This window comes from Ixodes scapularis, unplaced genomic scaffold (assembly GCF_016920785.2).
Source record: "Ixodes scapularis isolate PalLabHiFi unplaced genomic scaffold, ASM1692078v2 PGA_scaffold0__279_contigs__length_252992795, whole genome shotgun sequence".
In the NCBI taxonomy this organism is placed as follows: domain Eukaryota; kingdom Metazoa; phylum Arthropoda; class Arachnida; order Ixodida; family Ixodidae; genus Ixodes; species Ixodes scapularis.
Genome location: NW_024609835.1, coordinates 43,340,415 through 43,353,885, shown reverse-complemented (window position 1 = coordinate 43,353,885; position 13,471 = coordinate 43,340,415). Strand labels below are relative to the sequence as shown.

The 13,471-nt window shown below is 48.2% G+C and overlaps 1 protein-coding gene across 8 annotated transcripts in view; it reads right to left on the bottom strand.

Annotated features, from left to right (window-relative positions):
- Positions 1-13,471, bottom strand: part of LOC8032975 (AMP deaminase 2) — a 75,975-nt gene that overhangs the window by 50,894 nt on the left and 11,610 nt on the right. For 3 of the 8 annotated variants that reach the window (XM_040205256.2, XM_040205255.2, XM_040205257.2), the window contains exon 1: positions 2,362-2,568. The exons of 4 other annotated variants lie outside the window; for them this stretch is intronic. In XM_040205256.2, the coding sequence (XP_040061190.1) occupies positions 2,362-2,401 (40 nt within the window). In that variant the 5' untranslated portion in view covers positions 2,402-2,568. Of the gene's footprint in view, positions 1-2,361; positions 2,569-13,471 lie in introns of those variants that run through there. One more of the 8 variants, XM_029966897.4, reaches the window with a different exon arrangement.

The following is a 13,471-nucleotide window of genomic DNA, read 5'->3' as shown; positions in this document are numbered from 1 at the left end:
ATTCGGGAAAGCTTGCGAAGCAAGTCATCCATTCAATTTCGGCCCTCAGGTTGGCGCATTTTCGTGTATAATGCGTGATACTGTTAATGCGAAAAAGCGACCCCCGTTCTGTTTTGTTTTTTCTCAGTTTTTTTTTTTCTTTTTTTAGAATTAGAAGGTTGCCGTCAAAACTACTGGTGTGGTGAAAAATGGTCATTTGGGGCACAAACCTAAGTGGTAAAATTTGATGCCCGCAAAAAGCTTTTCGAGTGTAAAATGTAAAAATAAAAGAAAGCATTAATGTCGTGTTCGCGCTAATAGCGTCGCGCAATGTACGTTACATCGATTGGCTTAACAGGAATGTGGAGGGGGGGGGGGGGGGATTCGTAAGGCAGGTAAACTGGGTAACAACGCCTCAACGGTTCGCGCACTACCTTTTACCCGACTCCCAGATCTACCCGATATGCGTAGGTAAATCTGGGAGCCGGCTAAGGCGGCGCGTGCTTCACTGAGGCTTTGAAATGAGCAAGTACGAAATTGATTTGCTGACTCACTTCACAAGCTTTTCCGAACACGCCACCGGGAACACGCTAAAACTCCCGAGTAAAAGCGGGGAAAAAGAAAATGTTTGAGAGAGAAAAAAAAAATGAAAGACGTTTACAATTCTCTAATACCGAATTAGAGCGCAGCTCTTGAGGAGGAAGGGGAGGGAATGCCCATGTGACGTCACGTGTGACGTCACGGAGTTACGCCGTCGACGTCGGAACGGCGACACCGCTCAACCCGGAAACGGGCGCCTAGGAGCTGCGTTCTAAAAGAGACAAAGTCCTGCCGCTGACGCTCAACATCGGTTAAGGAAGGAAGGAAGACAGATACCACTATATATAACTACCCATTCGTCAGACTGAAGTCGGGTCACTAATCGAGACAGCAGCGACGCAGTCAAAAATACATCAACAGATTAGGCTGTTTTTCGTCCTTGGCAGCGTCGAAGAGGGTCGTAACTTTGTGGTTAGAGAACGCAAGAGTAAGCCAAACTCGATTTGGCAAACCACAGTGTCGTGGAACTAACAAACTACCGGGTGTTCCTGCGAAGAATTTAGAGCCCCCTAAAAAGAAAATGGTAGAAAAAAAAGCTGGAACTAAGTTTTTTTCTTTTTTTTACGGCGAACGTCAAGGATTGCAAAAGACGTGCGAATTAGCAAACCAATAACCTAAAATGTACTAATTAACTTTTAATTCGTAAAAAAAAAAAAAAATCCAAATCAGAAACTTGCTCAGCCTAATCGAAAACCCTTAAATCAGACAATTTTAGGACGACTCGAAGCACATGAGAAGCGGTGCTAAAGTTACCACTGGTGCAGCAGGCGCAAGGCTGGCGATCCGAAAACGCGGATGATATTCTTATCAAGTACAAAACGAGCGTGTTGGTAACAGTCATTAAAGTAATTAAACATGAGGAAGATACCCTTTCTATGCATCTTCCTCATGTTTAATTGTATCCTTATCACTCGCGCTTTCCGGCAGCTGGCTCACATAAGACGCTTCGTTGGCGCCAGCAAAAACTAGCCATACGATCTGCTACGCAGAAAAGGAGGTACTACGTCATGCATAGGTTTTGTTTGCTTCCGTAAGGGTAGAAATTAACCCCAACACGGGGTTTTCAGGGTTTGGGAGGACCTAATAAAACGCATAACAGACGTCATTTTCAGTGTTTGCAGCGTACCGCAGATCCGAGCACGTGGTGGGAAACCTTGAACTACAGAACACATATGGTGATCGTTCTACTTTGGGTTCGATCCCGGCCTCTGTCTGCATCAATTTGGATGATCAACGTGCCCCGTGCGGTTGTGCAAACAGCACTGCGTGATACACATAGCAAACCCCAGCCTAGCAGTCCTATCGCACCGGTCAAATTCGCCAACTATACCGCGGAGACACCATGTGCAATTTTAAGGTACACGCTTAAGCCTATAGTACCTCGAAATTGACTGACACGTCATTTCCAGAAGCGCGATCTGCGCTGACAATAGTGTTCCAATTTCTAAGTATAATTTAATATAAATGCTTGTCCAGCAAAAAGTTATGTCCACCTACAAAAAAAAAAAAAAAAAAAACTGATAGGAAAAAGTGCAGCGTTCTACATGAATGCCTAGAAGCCGGGAAGAACGGTTCAGACGGCCTTTCGAGAGGAAAACAAATCACTAAAGGGAAGAAGAAAACTGAAAAAATCTTTTAACGAAAATGAAACTAGAAATAGTAAAAGAAAAGCAAAACCTCATTCGTTTAGTTCAATAAACGGTCCTTCGGACGACCCCACCGATGCCACTAAACTATACCTCGTAATTCAAACACCACGCGGATGAGGGGAATCGCACCCACCGACACTGGCCCCCTCCGCTTCGTCCGTCTTCTGAGGCATGCCTAGAGCCGCAAAGGAGCCCTCCTGCGCAAATTCCTGGCGACGGTGCGCAGACGACGCTGGATTTCCAACGCCACGCGTGGACGTCCCCGACCCGCACTGTTCGCAACTGAGAGAAAAACGCAGCGCGACGACGAGTCGTCCTCGTCGATCGTCGCGTTTGTGCGCTCTCGTTCCCAGAAGCTCGCGGCCAGGCGTCGGCAGACGGCCAACGCGGAGAGGCACGCGTGGCGCAGGCGGGGAGCGACGAGGCAGGCTGGCTGTTTGAACGAGGACGACCCCTGGGTGGGTCGTGCCTCGCTCGTCGTCGAGGGCCCATTTGCGGGAGGGGGACAACACCGCCTCGCTAATGGACCCTCGCAGACGTCCGCAGCACCGACGCCCCGGCGGCACACACCGCCCAGGTTCGCAAGTTCGTGTTTGAAGGGAACGACGATGGTGTGCCATTACGGGCGGGGAAGCCGCCACTGTTACTGCCACCAAAGTTGAAGTAGTACAGGCCCATACGCACATTTGCGTGCGTGCCGTTGCGGTTGCAATTGACAAACAGCCAACCCGCTAAAAAGCCAGTGATAGCATTTTTATTATCGGTTTTAGAGTGGATCGCGGTTTCCCATTATACCCGTGTCCCACTAAGCGACATACAGAAACAAAAGACAAAGACAAGCCATAAAGCAGAGTCTTTCGCGATTTGAGAGGCTTTGTGAAGTAACGGAGGCTATGCTCAAACACGAGCATCATGCACGCGAGGGTATCTTTGGCAGGCTTGCAATCGCTCGTGCTTACTTCCCCAGCACCGACCGACTAAACGCCTGCCAAAGGTGCCATCACGAGCATGCTGCATAGGTTTGAGGCTTGTCGCTGTCTGTCGCTCTAGTGGGACGCGGGCATTAGTGTAATATATCGGCAGTGCTCGTATTTAGTCTCCGGAAATCGATCATCAGTCATTTATCTTGGTTCGACTTTTAACACCGGCGCCGTGCAACGATGCTGGGTAGGAATGTTTCTCACTTACTGGCACTATGTGGGACCCAAGAATATACACGAACGCATCGCCACTGACCCAGAAGCGTCTTCGTCGCGGCAAAATTCCAGGGATAAAACCGAACCCTTGTGTTTAGCCTACCCTTCGAAAAACTTGGGACAAAGTTGCGGGGACAACGCCAACAATGCGACCCCTGGGATTTCGTCAAGATCGCGATCCCCACTACGAGGATATTTAAATGCGGCTCACACAGTGGACACGCGCACCGCCTGGGCATTCTATTTTGGCTCGCGACGATGGATGCCTCGACCAGCCTCGACATGCCTTCGGGTATTAGCTCGTGCCCAACCGCTGGGATGAATAGGCGAACCTTAACAATGCGTGGAACTCAGCGCGTGCCCTGTGCTTTGCCAACCCCCAGCGCGTGGCTATGTTAAACATTGGCGGCATTTGATTATGCGGCTCCAAATCACGTGCCCGCTTTTCCTGGTTCCAAGTTGAGGAGGTTAACGCTGTTTATTTTCCTCGCCATTTCTGCCATTGCCGTTGCGCTAAAAAAAGACGCGTGCTTTATAGTTTACAAATGTCAAGGAATAAGTCTAAGCGGCATTAAAGTACAAAAGTTGTTACGTCGCCCTCTAAGATGTGCTGTCCTGTCTACTGTTTGCACATTTAATTCTTTCCTATTTCTTCCAAACACTGGAAGCCCGCACCGCTTTCTACAAAAGATTGTACCCCCCGTCGGCGCGTTCAACAGCTGAGGGCTGTTGCCTCGAAGCTTTGCTAGCGTGCTAGTGGGCAGTGGCAAGCATGAGCTTTTGCGTTGGGTCCGAATCCACCGATCATCATAACTGGGTCCGTTGTTCACAGTGCGTGCTGCAAGCGAGCCCGCAACGACCGTCTGACAAGGACAACCTCGACGGCGCAAAATGTGCAAACACGCTCATATGAGCTGGAGTTTGATAAAACTTAAAGTGTACTTTAACTTTATTTTTTCTTCTCCATAAAAGAAAAAAAGAGACGAAAAAAGCTGCTTGAAGTTTTGGTGATTGCTTGCGTATCTGCATTTGAAAGTATATATTTTCGGAACATTAAAAACTCCAATAAACGATATAACACGACGAAAGTAGTTATATCGTCCGCATACGTGCCAACCCAACACCACCTGGACAGAAGGCCTCCGCACGCGTCATCACAGTCAGATCGATCGAGGCGAGAGATTGGGCACGAGTGCTGTGTCATTGTTCGGCTGCGGCTCGTGGCCAATCAGCGCGTCGAAGGTCGGGCTCGGGCCCAATAGCCGAGTTAGCGCTCTCCGACTATGATGACGTTTCATAAAGGCAGAGGAGACCATGCGGAGGCCTTCTGTTTAGGTGGTGTCGGCCACCCCATTCGATCCGCTCGTCGGGTTATCAGCTTTCAACTCCCGTATGTCAAGGACCCAAGAGTCACTCAAAGAACGATTAGAGGACACCGTTACGCTGCAACACCTCCGACGCATTGAACGACGGCCTCAGCGAAAAAAGTTCCGAAGTCGTTTAGTGCACGACCGTTGAAAGCAAGCAACCCGTGGCCGCGCGCTTGAGCTCCCCTGTGCCACGGAAGCCGAACACCTCCCAGGAGGAAAGAAGTGCGCGCTTTCGAAACATCACCTCCTCCAATGATGCCAAGATTTTCGAAGTTGCAAAAAGAAGCACAACTGATTGCGGCACAAACACCCCATCGTCGCTTAATTTGGGACGCAGTACAGCTTCCGCACACTGCGCGGTTTGACGGAGACTCCTCGGCGTGAAATACGTACTCATCGTCCAATTAGCTGACCGTGGCCCGCGTCCGCCTGCAAAAACAGATTACTAGTCACTTGGACAGCGGGAGTTTAGTTTGCCACAGTATGACGACATTGTTACCCACGGTAGATGGGAAATTTAGCCAGTGCATTACGACTGCTATAGGCCGGGGTCTTTAACGTGCATCACGCAGTAGTACCTGACCACACAAGCGGCAAGGGCGCCGCCGGGCCGCACCGCCGTCCGGCGTCCCAACGCGAGGGGCCACTCGTCGCGCGCGCGCCTTAGCGCGATTACGCCGGATTTCTCGCGCTTTCGTCGACTGCTCTTCGTTAGGTGATTCCGTTGTGGCTCCCATCTTCCGTATAAATCAGCGTCGAAACCGCACTCGCTGCCTACATGGTCGGTGTCAATGCTGACCTGGTAATCAGCGTGAATTGAATCATTCTAGACTGCTCGTTGATCTTGCGACGTCGCCGCGCTTTGAATGGAAGGAGACGCAGGTCTGGTTCCGGCCGATTCGGCGCCACCGAATCGCCGAGGGATAGGACAGTGCTTTGCTGCCCCAGCTGCGCGCCAGAGATGAAGGCTACTTTTTTAAATGAGTGGTTGAATTGGTTGCGACAAGTGTCCACCATTTATACTGTCGCACAGTTTCGAAGCCTCGCTCCGCGTTGCTGGAAATAGGGGTTGCAAACGAAATCACGCTACGGCCCTATGCAGCGTGAAAGACGTGCGGAGAAGCGGCTTGCGCGTTGCCATAACATCGCAACGTCACTATCTACGCCACCTTTCATTGGCTCGTTTCTTCTCCAGCAAAAACGCCGGCTGGAAAGCCGCTGAGGTCGAAAACTGGATTTGGCGGGCAGTCCACGACAGCCGACGGCGGGCAGCAAGCTTGCACGACGCTAGTGTGGCCGGGACTACGGTCGCAAGACGGTATGGTGCTCAGCCAGGTCGAAACGGACAGGGGCAAGGATTAAACTGCACGGTCCCTGGATTCCGTTCGTTTACACCCAGTGTTGGATGTTGAACCGTAAACAATGTGAAGAAAAAGAGCGAAGAAGCAGACGGGGAACTACGTTATTGCAAGATACGTGAAAAAGACAAGAACAAGGTAGCACGCCTTGTGTTTATTCTGAACAGTCGTCGCCATTAAACCGCCATCAGCAACAATACTTGTTGATTGGCTAGTTGGTGCACGACTCACACCAGTTATACTCCGTTCACTACTAAGCTGATACTTTGGTGGAAGCTATACGCTCTCGACGGACAAATCGACCAGTCTCCCTTTCATCACCTGACCCAGCTATCTGCGCGAAGATGCCGATACCGTGATAACGTGGCGAAGGGTAACGTATAACTGGTCCAACGCTGTTGTGCCTTCCACCGCGGTCTCAACTAAAGCCGGGGGGGTCACCCTGCTTATATACATGATACAAAAGACAGTCTGCATGCAGATTCGAACGCGAGTCACCACGAGATCCGTGCTTCGAATGCTACAATGCAATGCGTTCAAGGAAAAACTTTGCACGTGGCGTCCGAACCGCGGATATTGCGGTCACTCGTGTTTGCAGACTGTCTTTTGTGCGATGTGTGAGCAGTCTGACCACGGAGTGTAGTAGGCGCATACAAGTTTCTTGGGCATCGTCCGTAAGCGTCGGTCCTTGTGCTTCCTCCCGGCCATGGGCAAGGACCAGAGAACCATTTATCAGAAAAGAAAAGCGCCCAAACCAGGGAGCCCGAGTTCTTTCGGAGCAGACTGCACACGGGTCGGAATCCGTCGCGCGTGGCGCCGGATCCGCCTCTCACATGGAACGCGCGAGCTACAAACGTTTCCAGTGCCCGATTCGCAGCGTCATGCCGTCGACAACCGGGGCCAAGACAGAACGCGCGGCATAATGCGCGGTCGACCCTCTTCCTCGAGGAAACGTCAACAGGCAATTTCAGGCTCCCATGCAAACGAATGTAAATCGACGGCCGGCTCAAAATAGCAGGCAGCGTGGGGGGCTCCGCACGCCGAAGGTAAACAAAACGCCAGCGCGGCAGCGCCAGCGGACGTATGCATCCTGCAGTGATGGGCTCGAATCGAGATGGGAAGCACTTTAAGTACATTGTACTTAAAGTACAGCTTTTAGTGGGTTTAAAGAACTTGTACTTTACTTCAAGTATATTCTCTGAGTATGTATACTTGTAGTTAACTTAAAAGTATTTTTTTTTTCTTGTTCTTTCCCAGGAAAGTAGAACTCTCGACTTCAAGGCACATTCTGTCAACTCCGAAGACATAGTGCAAGGCATCATATTCTACTCCCACCAGAGACGCGAGCGGACAACGCACCACTTCGTTTGTACTATAGGGCGGCTTTCCCGCAGTGTTCTGAACTCTCGTGTTTTAAACTCTCGCTACTTTTTCCCGCAGTGTTTTGAACTCTCGCTACTTCTCGCACAGTCGGTGCAAGCGAGGAGGTTAAAATTATTAGGAGAGGGAAACTCCTCCACAAGAGGATTGCTTGCGCAAGGTATGGAGCTGATGTCATACTGTCGCTCCTAGTACGTTTGGCGGCGCCAATTTCAGAAGTCAGAGGACCTTCTGAATTTGGCGCCATTGCTGAAAATAGCTACTTTGTGGCCACTTCATTCAATGTTCGCCGCCATTTAAAAAAAAAAAAAAAAAATAACGATGCACCCCCGATCATCCCTGGGGCAATGCATACCAGTTTAAAAGACCATAAAATATTCTGTTAAAAAGTATTTGAACTTCACTTTAAAAGCACATTATCCATAGTACTTTACTTCAAGTACATTGCGCCAAAGATTACTGAAAATATTTTTCATTTATCGTTTAATCTATCAGTATTTAAAGCAAATAATTTGATCAAGCAGAAAGAATTTATAGCAGGCCAGCCATTAAAACCAAATCTACAGTCAGTGACAAGTGAAGTGTACAAAGCAAAGGTAAAAAAAAAAAAGAAAAGCTGGGCAGGAGGAAGCAGATGGATTGCTGGAGAGGAGAGGAGGAAACATCCCTCTTGCTCCAGCAGTCCGCCTGCTTCCTCATTTCCAACCTTCCTTTCCCTCACCCTGAGCTCTTAACCTGTCACCTGCTATAGTAATAAAAAGTCACCATTTTCTAGCTGGAATGATTTAAATCATGTAAGTTTGATTTAAATCAAACAAGTCTGATATAGAGTAAACAAATCCGATTTAGTAAATTTAAAAAGAAATCGCGATTTCTTCTTTTTACTTTGGTTTCGAGCACGCGCAGTAGCCGTTTTTCGCGGAATATCAGACGCTGCGCATGCTTCCGCAGTTCAGTGACTTGACATTTTTCTCATCTGGGTGATTAGCGCTGAAATCGTGCATTCTTCTGAAATGCAAGAATCATTTGCTTTGGTGTAAGGCCGCGTGCACAGCGCGCATGTGTTGTGTCTGCTCAAGTTCTTTTTTCTAGCCGAGTTGTTTTGGTTATTCCGATCTCGGCCGCCATTTGATCCGTGTAGTCTCCCTCGGTTCGGGGGTGGGCTGCGGAGAGACCGGACGTATACAGACGGCTGTGACGTCACGGGTGACGCGTTGCCCAGATCTTTAAGTAGAATTCTGCTTTTGTGGGCCAGCTGTTGATTTTGTATGACTTGATTTGAAATAAAAATTGAATTGAATTGTTGCGACCTACGCAAGGCTGGTGTACGTCGTTTTTTCAATACAAAAAGTTGCCCTTTGGGACGCTTAGGGGAGGCAGGCATCCCCTCTAACTCTCCCCCCCCCCCCCCCCCCCCCCTGCCCCAGATGAATGCACCATTACAAATGACGTGTATATATATAAGACTTCACTCACCGGCGATACGCTTCGAACTTCTTTCACCGAGGCTTTCTCGATAGTTGCCCTTTGTAAGCCGCACCTAAACTGAATAATTGCTTCAGTATGCTGCTTTACGACGTGCTTCTTTTCAGCCAGTTTCTGTGAGCCAAAGAAGAGTGGGACGAGGTTGCGTCTCACGCGTGTAGTTACATCCGCGAATGGCAAGGCCTCATTAACAATTCTCGGAGAAACAGAGATCAAACGTCTGAACGTACTCTCAGCGGATCCGCACGGATGTCCCCCTCCCACGGGACATCAAACATTGGCAAACAGGTTGAACCTCCAACAATCATTGATCCAGCTTTAACGACGAAACTAAAAACCTAACTCCCCCCCCCCCCCCCCCAACAAAAAAAAAAAAATAGAGACAAACTTTTAATGACTCATTTGAAGCGACGACAAAGCAGTACGGGATCCCCGCCGAATGGTCCTGTTTGCTCGGCCCTCATGGAAGACACGAAAATAATTATCGCCCCACACGCACGCGAAAAGGAGACACTTCCAAATGAAAATCGATGCGTCTACGGCCCCGAAAACAGGTCGTTCTTTCATTTTATCGACTCCGTGCGGACTCGGGGAAACTCTACCGCGGTCTCTTCTCACCAGGTACGTAGCCGGGGGGGGCACCAGGTACGTAGCCGGGCGGGGGGGGGGGGGGGGGGGGGGGGGGGGCTGTTCTCTTTTCCCCCCTCCCCCCCAAATCTTCCATTTCGCTGGAACCTCCCCTCCCCCTCATACAGCATTTTGTCATGGGCAGCAATCCGTTAGCATTTGTTCGGAATGTCCAGATAAAGAAATGCCCGCAGAGGTAAGGCGATATTTTTTAGAGTAGCGACATTCGCACAGCTGCAAGCAAGTGAAAATAACTGTATACTCACAAATAAAACAAAGAAAGATGAACGATTAATGAACGCAGGTGCGAATAACTCGTAACTAGACTCAACGATGAATTCGACCTTAGTTGCAACAGAAGGAAAACAAATCCTTACGACGAGACAAATTTAGAGACCTAGCGAGACCGTTTACGGTACGATATTCAAGATCGAAGCGACCATAATTTGAACAGTCCTCGCGCTAATCCGCGTCGCCTTTACAAATATACAATCAATTCCATATATAGAAATAAAAAAAAAATAAAATACTGTAGAAGTAATTAAGGCATTGCCGAACGCTCAGTTTCCACCCAAATCGATTTGAACCAGATGCCAAAGTTCCAAAACTGACCGTTATGCTTTTTCAAAAAATTATTAACAACTGTTTTTGTTTTTTTTTGTTTTTTTTTTTTTTACGGGAAAATGGTTGTATTTGTGGGCTTCGATGGTCGCCATTTTCCCATTTAAAATTTCCGAAAACCGCTCACAATTTGTGAACCCGATAACGGCAGGCAGCGGGTCAAACGCCGGGGAGGAGGAGGAGAGTACATCCGCCTTCTCTCCAGTGGAAAGAGTGGATGGCTTTGCAGGAGGAACCTGTCCTCCTTTTCTTGACCCGCAACACAGAACTTTAGCACCTGGTCCGGACCACTTGGGCTACATTTGGGTGGAGCCTACTACTGGTTGAAGCTGAGCCAGTTGGCTCACATCCTCGGGTGGAGCCAATTTGAACACTAACAAACACACAAATAGACAACCGCTGGACTATCAACAACATTGAAGCCTTCTTTCACTACTATCAGTATTTACAATCTGGATTGAAGTTCGCTTCTTCCTTATTTTAAAACTGTCTTCCTCCACTGGAGGAAGAAGGCTTTAGTCCAGCGGAGGTACAAGGCTTTAATCCAATTTGTAAATAAGGAAGAAGAGTGTTTCAATGCAGGTTGTAAATATTGATAGTAGTGACGGAAGAAGAAGGCTTTAGATAGTTGATAGTCAAGCGGTTCTCTATTTGTGTGTTTATTAGTGTTCAGCGGGCACCACCCGAGGATTTGGGTGGAGATTGAGCCTGCACTAATGCATAGTTCATTAAAAAAAAAAAAACAAAAAAAAACACTGTCTTTTTTTTTTTCTTTTTCTTTGGGGGGGGGGGGGGGGGGGGGGGACATTTTGTATTGTATTAACTTACCACCAGAAGCTAGAGCCATATCTGGGCTTTCCGTGCGAATCATTTCAGGCGTGTTCTGTCGATCGCCGTCCCCGCTTCAAACTACGCGTACCTGAGAGCGAGTCGATCCTGTCGTGCCGCCAAGACATTCGCTTTCGAAACTCTGCCGCGCGTGCGGACGGAGCGACTATAAGCGGCTACAGAGCGTTCACCCGAGAACACTTGGAAACACGGGGCGTAGCGCGACCTGTCTCGCCGTGACAGCCAGTGACGGATGTGCTATACCTGAACGATCAAACCGGTACAGGTACTGCGCCGCTCGTATTCGCTGGCCCGGGGTGTCTCACGCCACGTTACCGTGGTTCCTGCCTGTTTCGTTTCAGGTTGGCGATTACAGTGATGGAAGCGGCACTGGACCTATTGTAGCTGGAAAATCATTGGTTCGAAGCAGACACTGACAATTTTTAAGCAGACGTCGACGTTTGTTAGCACGTTACTCGAAAATAAAATTGCGATTGCGTAGCTAAACGAGTTCATGTCTGATAATGATTGAGGCTTTCTCGTTTATACTGAACCGTATTACTTATTCTCTTTCGTAGTAACAATAGATAGGACGCAAATCGAACACACTGCTATCCTTCTTTAGAAATATGGCTCAGGTCAAAGTGGGTTCCGTTTACAAATTACAAAGGGTATTAATATTTCTTTCTTCTTTTTTAATGAAGCATAGAGCAACATTTTTGTTGAGATAAAGCCTCTTTTTCCCTCCCCTTTTTACACTATGTAGTTAATTTAGCCTGCAAATACAATTCCACTAAAATGCCGCCGAAATCCTGCATATCCGCTAAAACGAATATCAATCAAAATACGTCCAACCAAGTTTTATCTGTATATATATTTGACAGCTTGAACCAGGGGAAGATATAGAGAAATTGAGACAGGAGAGAATAGACAGCTGATTTTATCAACACCAAACTCAAGATTCTCGTCTCACAAACCACAAAGGCAACCACCCACACATATTATAAAAACCTACCGGACAATGCAGTTTAGCGGCGCTGGAACCAGAGTTGAGTCAAAGCCCGTTGCCCTTTCGATTGAGTGCATCGAGAACTAAGCTACCGCAATTGTTCAAATATAGTCCCGCAATATTCTTTGTTTTTTTTTAAGGCACAGTTTTTTTTTGTATTAGAAGTAGAGGTAGTACTAGAGAAGCTAGACCTGTATTAGCACTACTGAGCAGAATGCGCCCCCCGTGTCAGCCGCTGCTCCTAGCACTCCGGTGCAAAGAGGTGAAGCTCGACGCCCGCGCGCGCTGGTGTGAGGCCTTGACAGTTGTCGCGAACGGCGCAAGTGCCACGGTACACTGTAGCCACGGCATGGAGGCATGGGGTAGACATGATAATCAAGTGATATCATCAGTAGTGAAAGTACTTGGTTTTGTCTTATTAAAAAAAAAATCGCCATGACCCCACTATTTTGCAAATTCTTCTCGCGACCTTTGGAGCTTTGACACGGCCAAAATTGTCTGATAATTCAGACGATGACGGGACCAGCGCGGTTGACGAGCACGTGGATGACGAGCACGCTGTTGATGAGCCATCTCCACACTTCGCTTCATTGTAAGTCAAAGGGGCAGGCGACGCAACGACCCATCGGGACCAACACCGTCATACCCTTACATCATGGCAATCGTCCATCTTCCTGTACGTGCTCGTCCAACGGCTAAACCAATCAAGCGCAGCAAATGCCCTTAGCCTTGCGCTATTAGTGTGTGTGTTCGCGATTGTATGTGCTTGAGTCTTCGACTGTGCTCTGACATAAGATGAAACAAACTCTGCGGTCGGTAGAGACGTTGTGAAATACACGATTGTACCATTTTCGCTTCCGTCCTTCTCTGCATATTAAAATCGACAAAAAAACATTTTGTTTTTCTCGGCGCAGGTGTGGGACAGCTCATAGCAAAACGGGCGCTTTAGCGCAAGATGTAGCAGACTTTCCTTCGTGGCGCAAATGGCGCAGCACTTCCATCACTGCGACTATTGTATAGTAAATATCGGTGCAACAGCGACAGGCACGCACCGACAAAAGAATTATAAGAAACGCTGAGAAGTCGAAGGCTTTGTTGAAGCCGCAGAAATGCATACAGAGGTATCCCTACACGAGCACGATTGTCTGCAGATGACGTAGTCACTGTAGTCAATCAACTAGACGTTCGCTTGCCTCGACCCTTCTTGTAAATGTCATTAGACGTTATCTAATATGTCCTAATGCATGTCCAAAGTATAAACTTGCTTTCTTAAATTTATGTCAATAAGTAAACTAGGCGTCACTTTCAATTACCTACGTTCGAGCACTCGTGTCACTATTACCTCACGTACACAAAAATTCTACTTCAG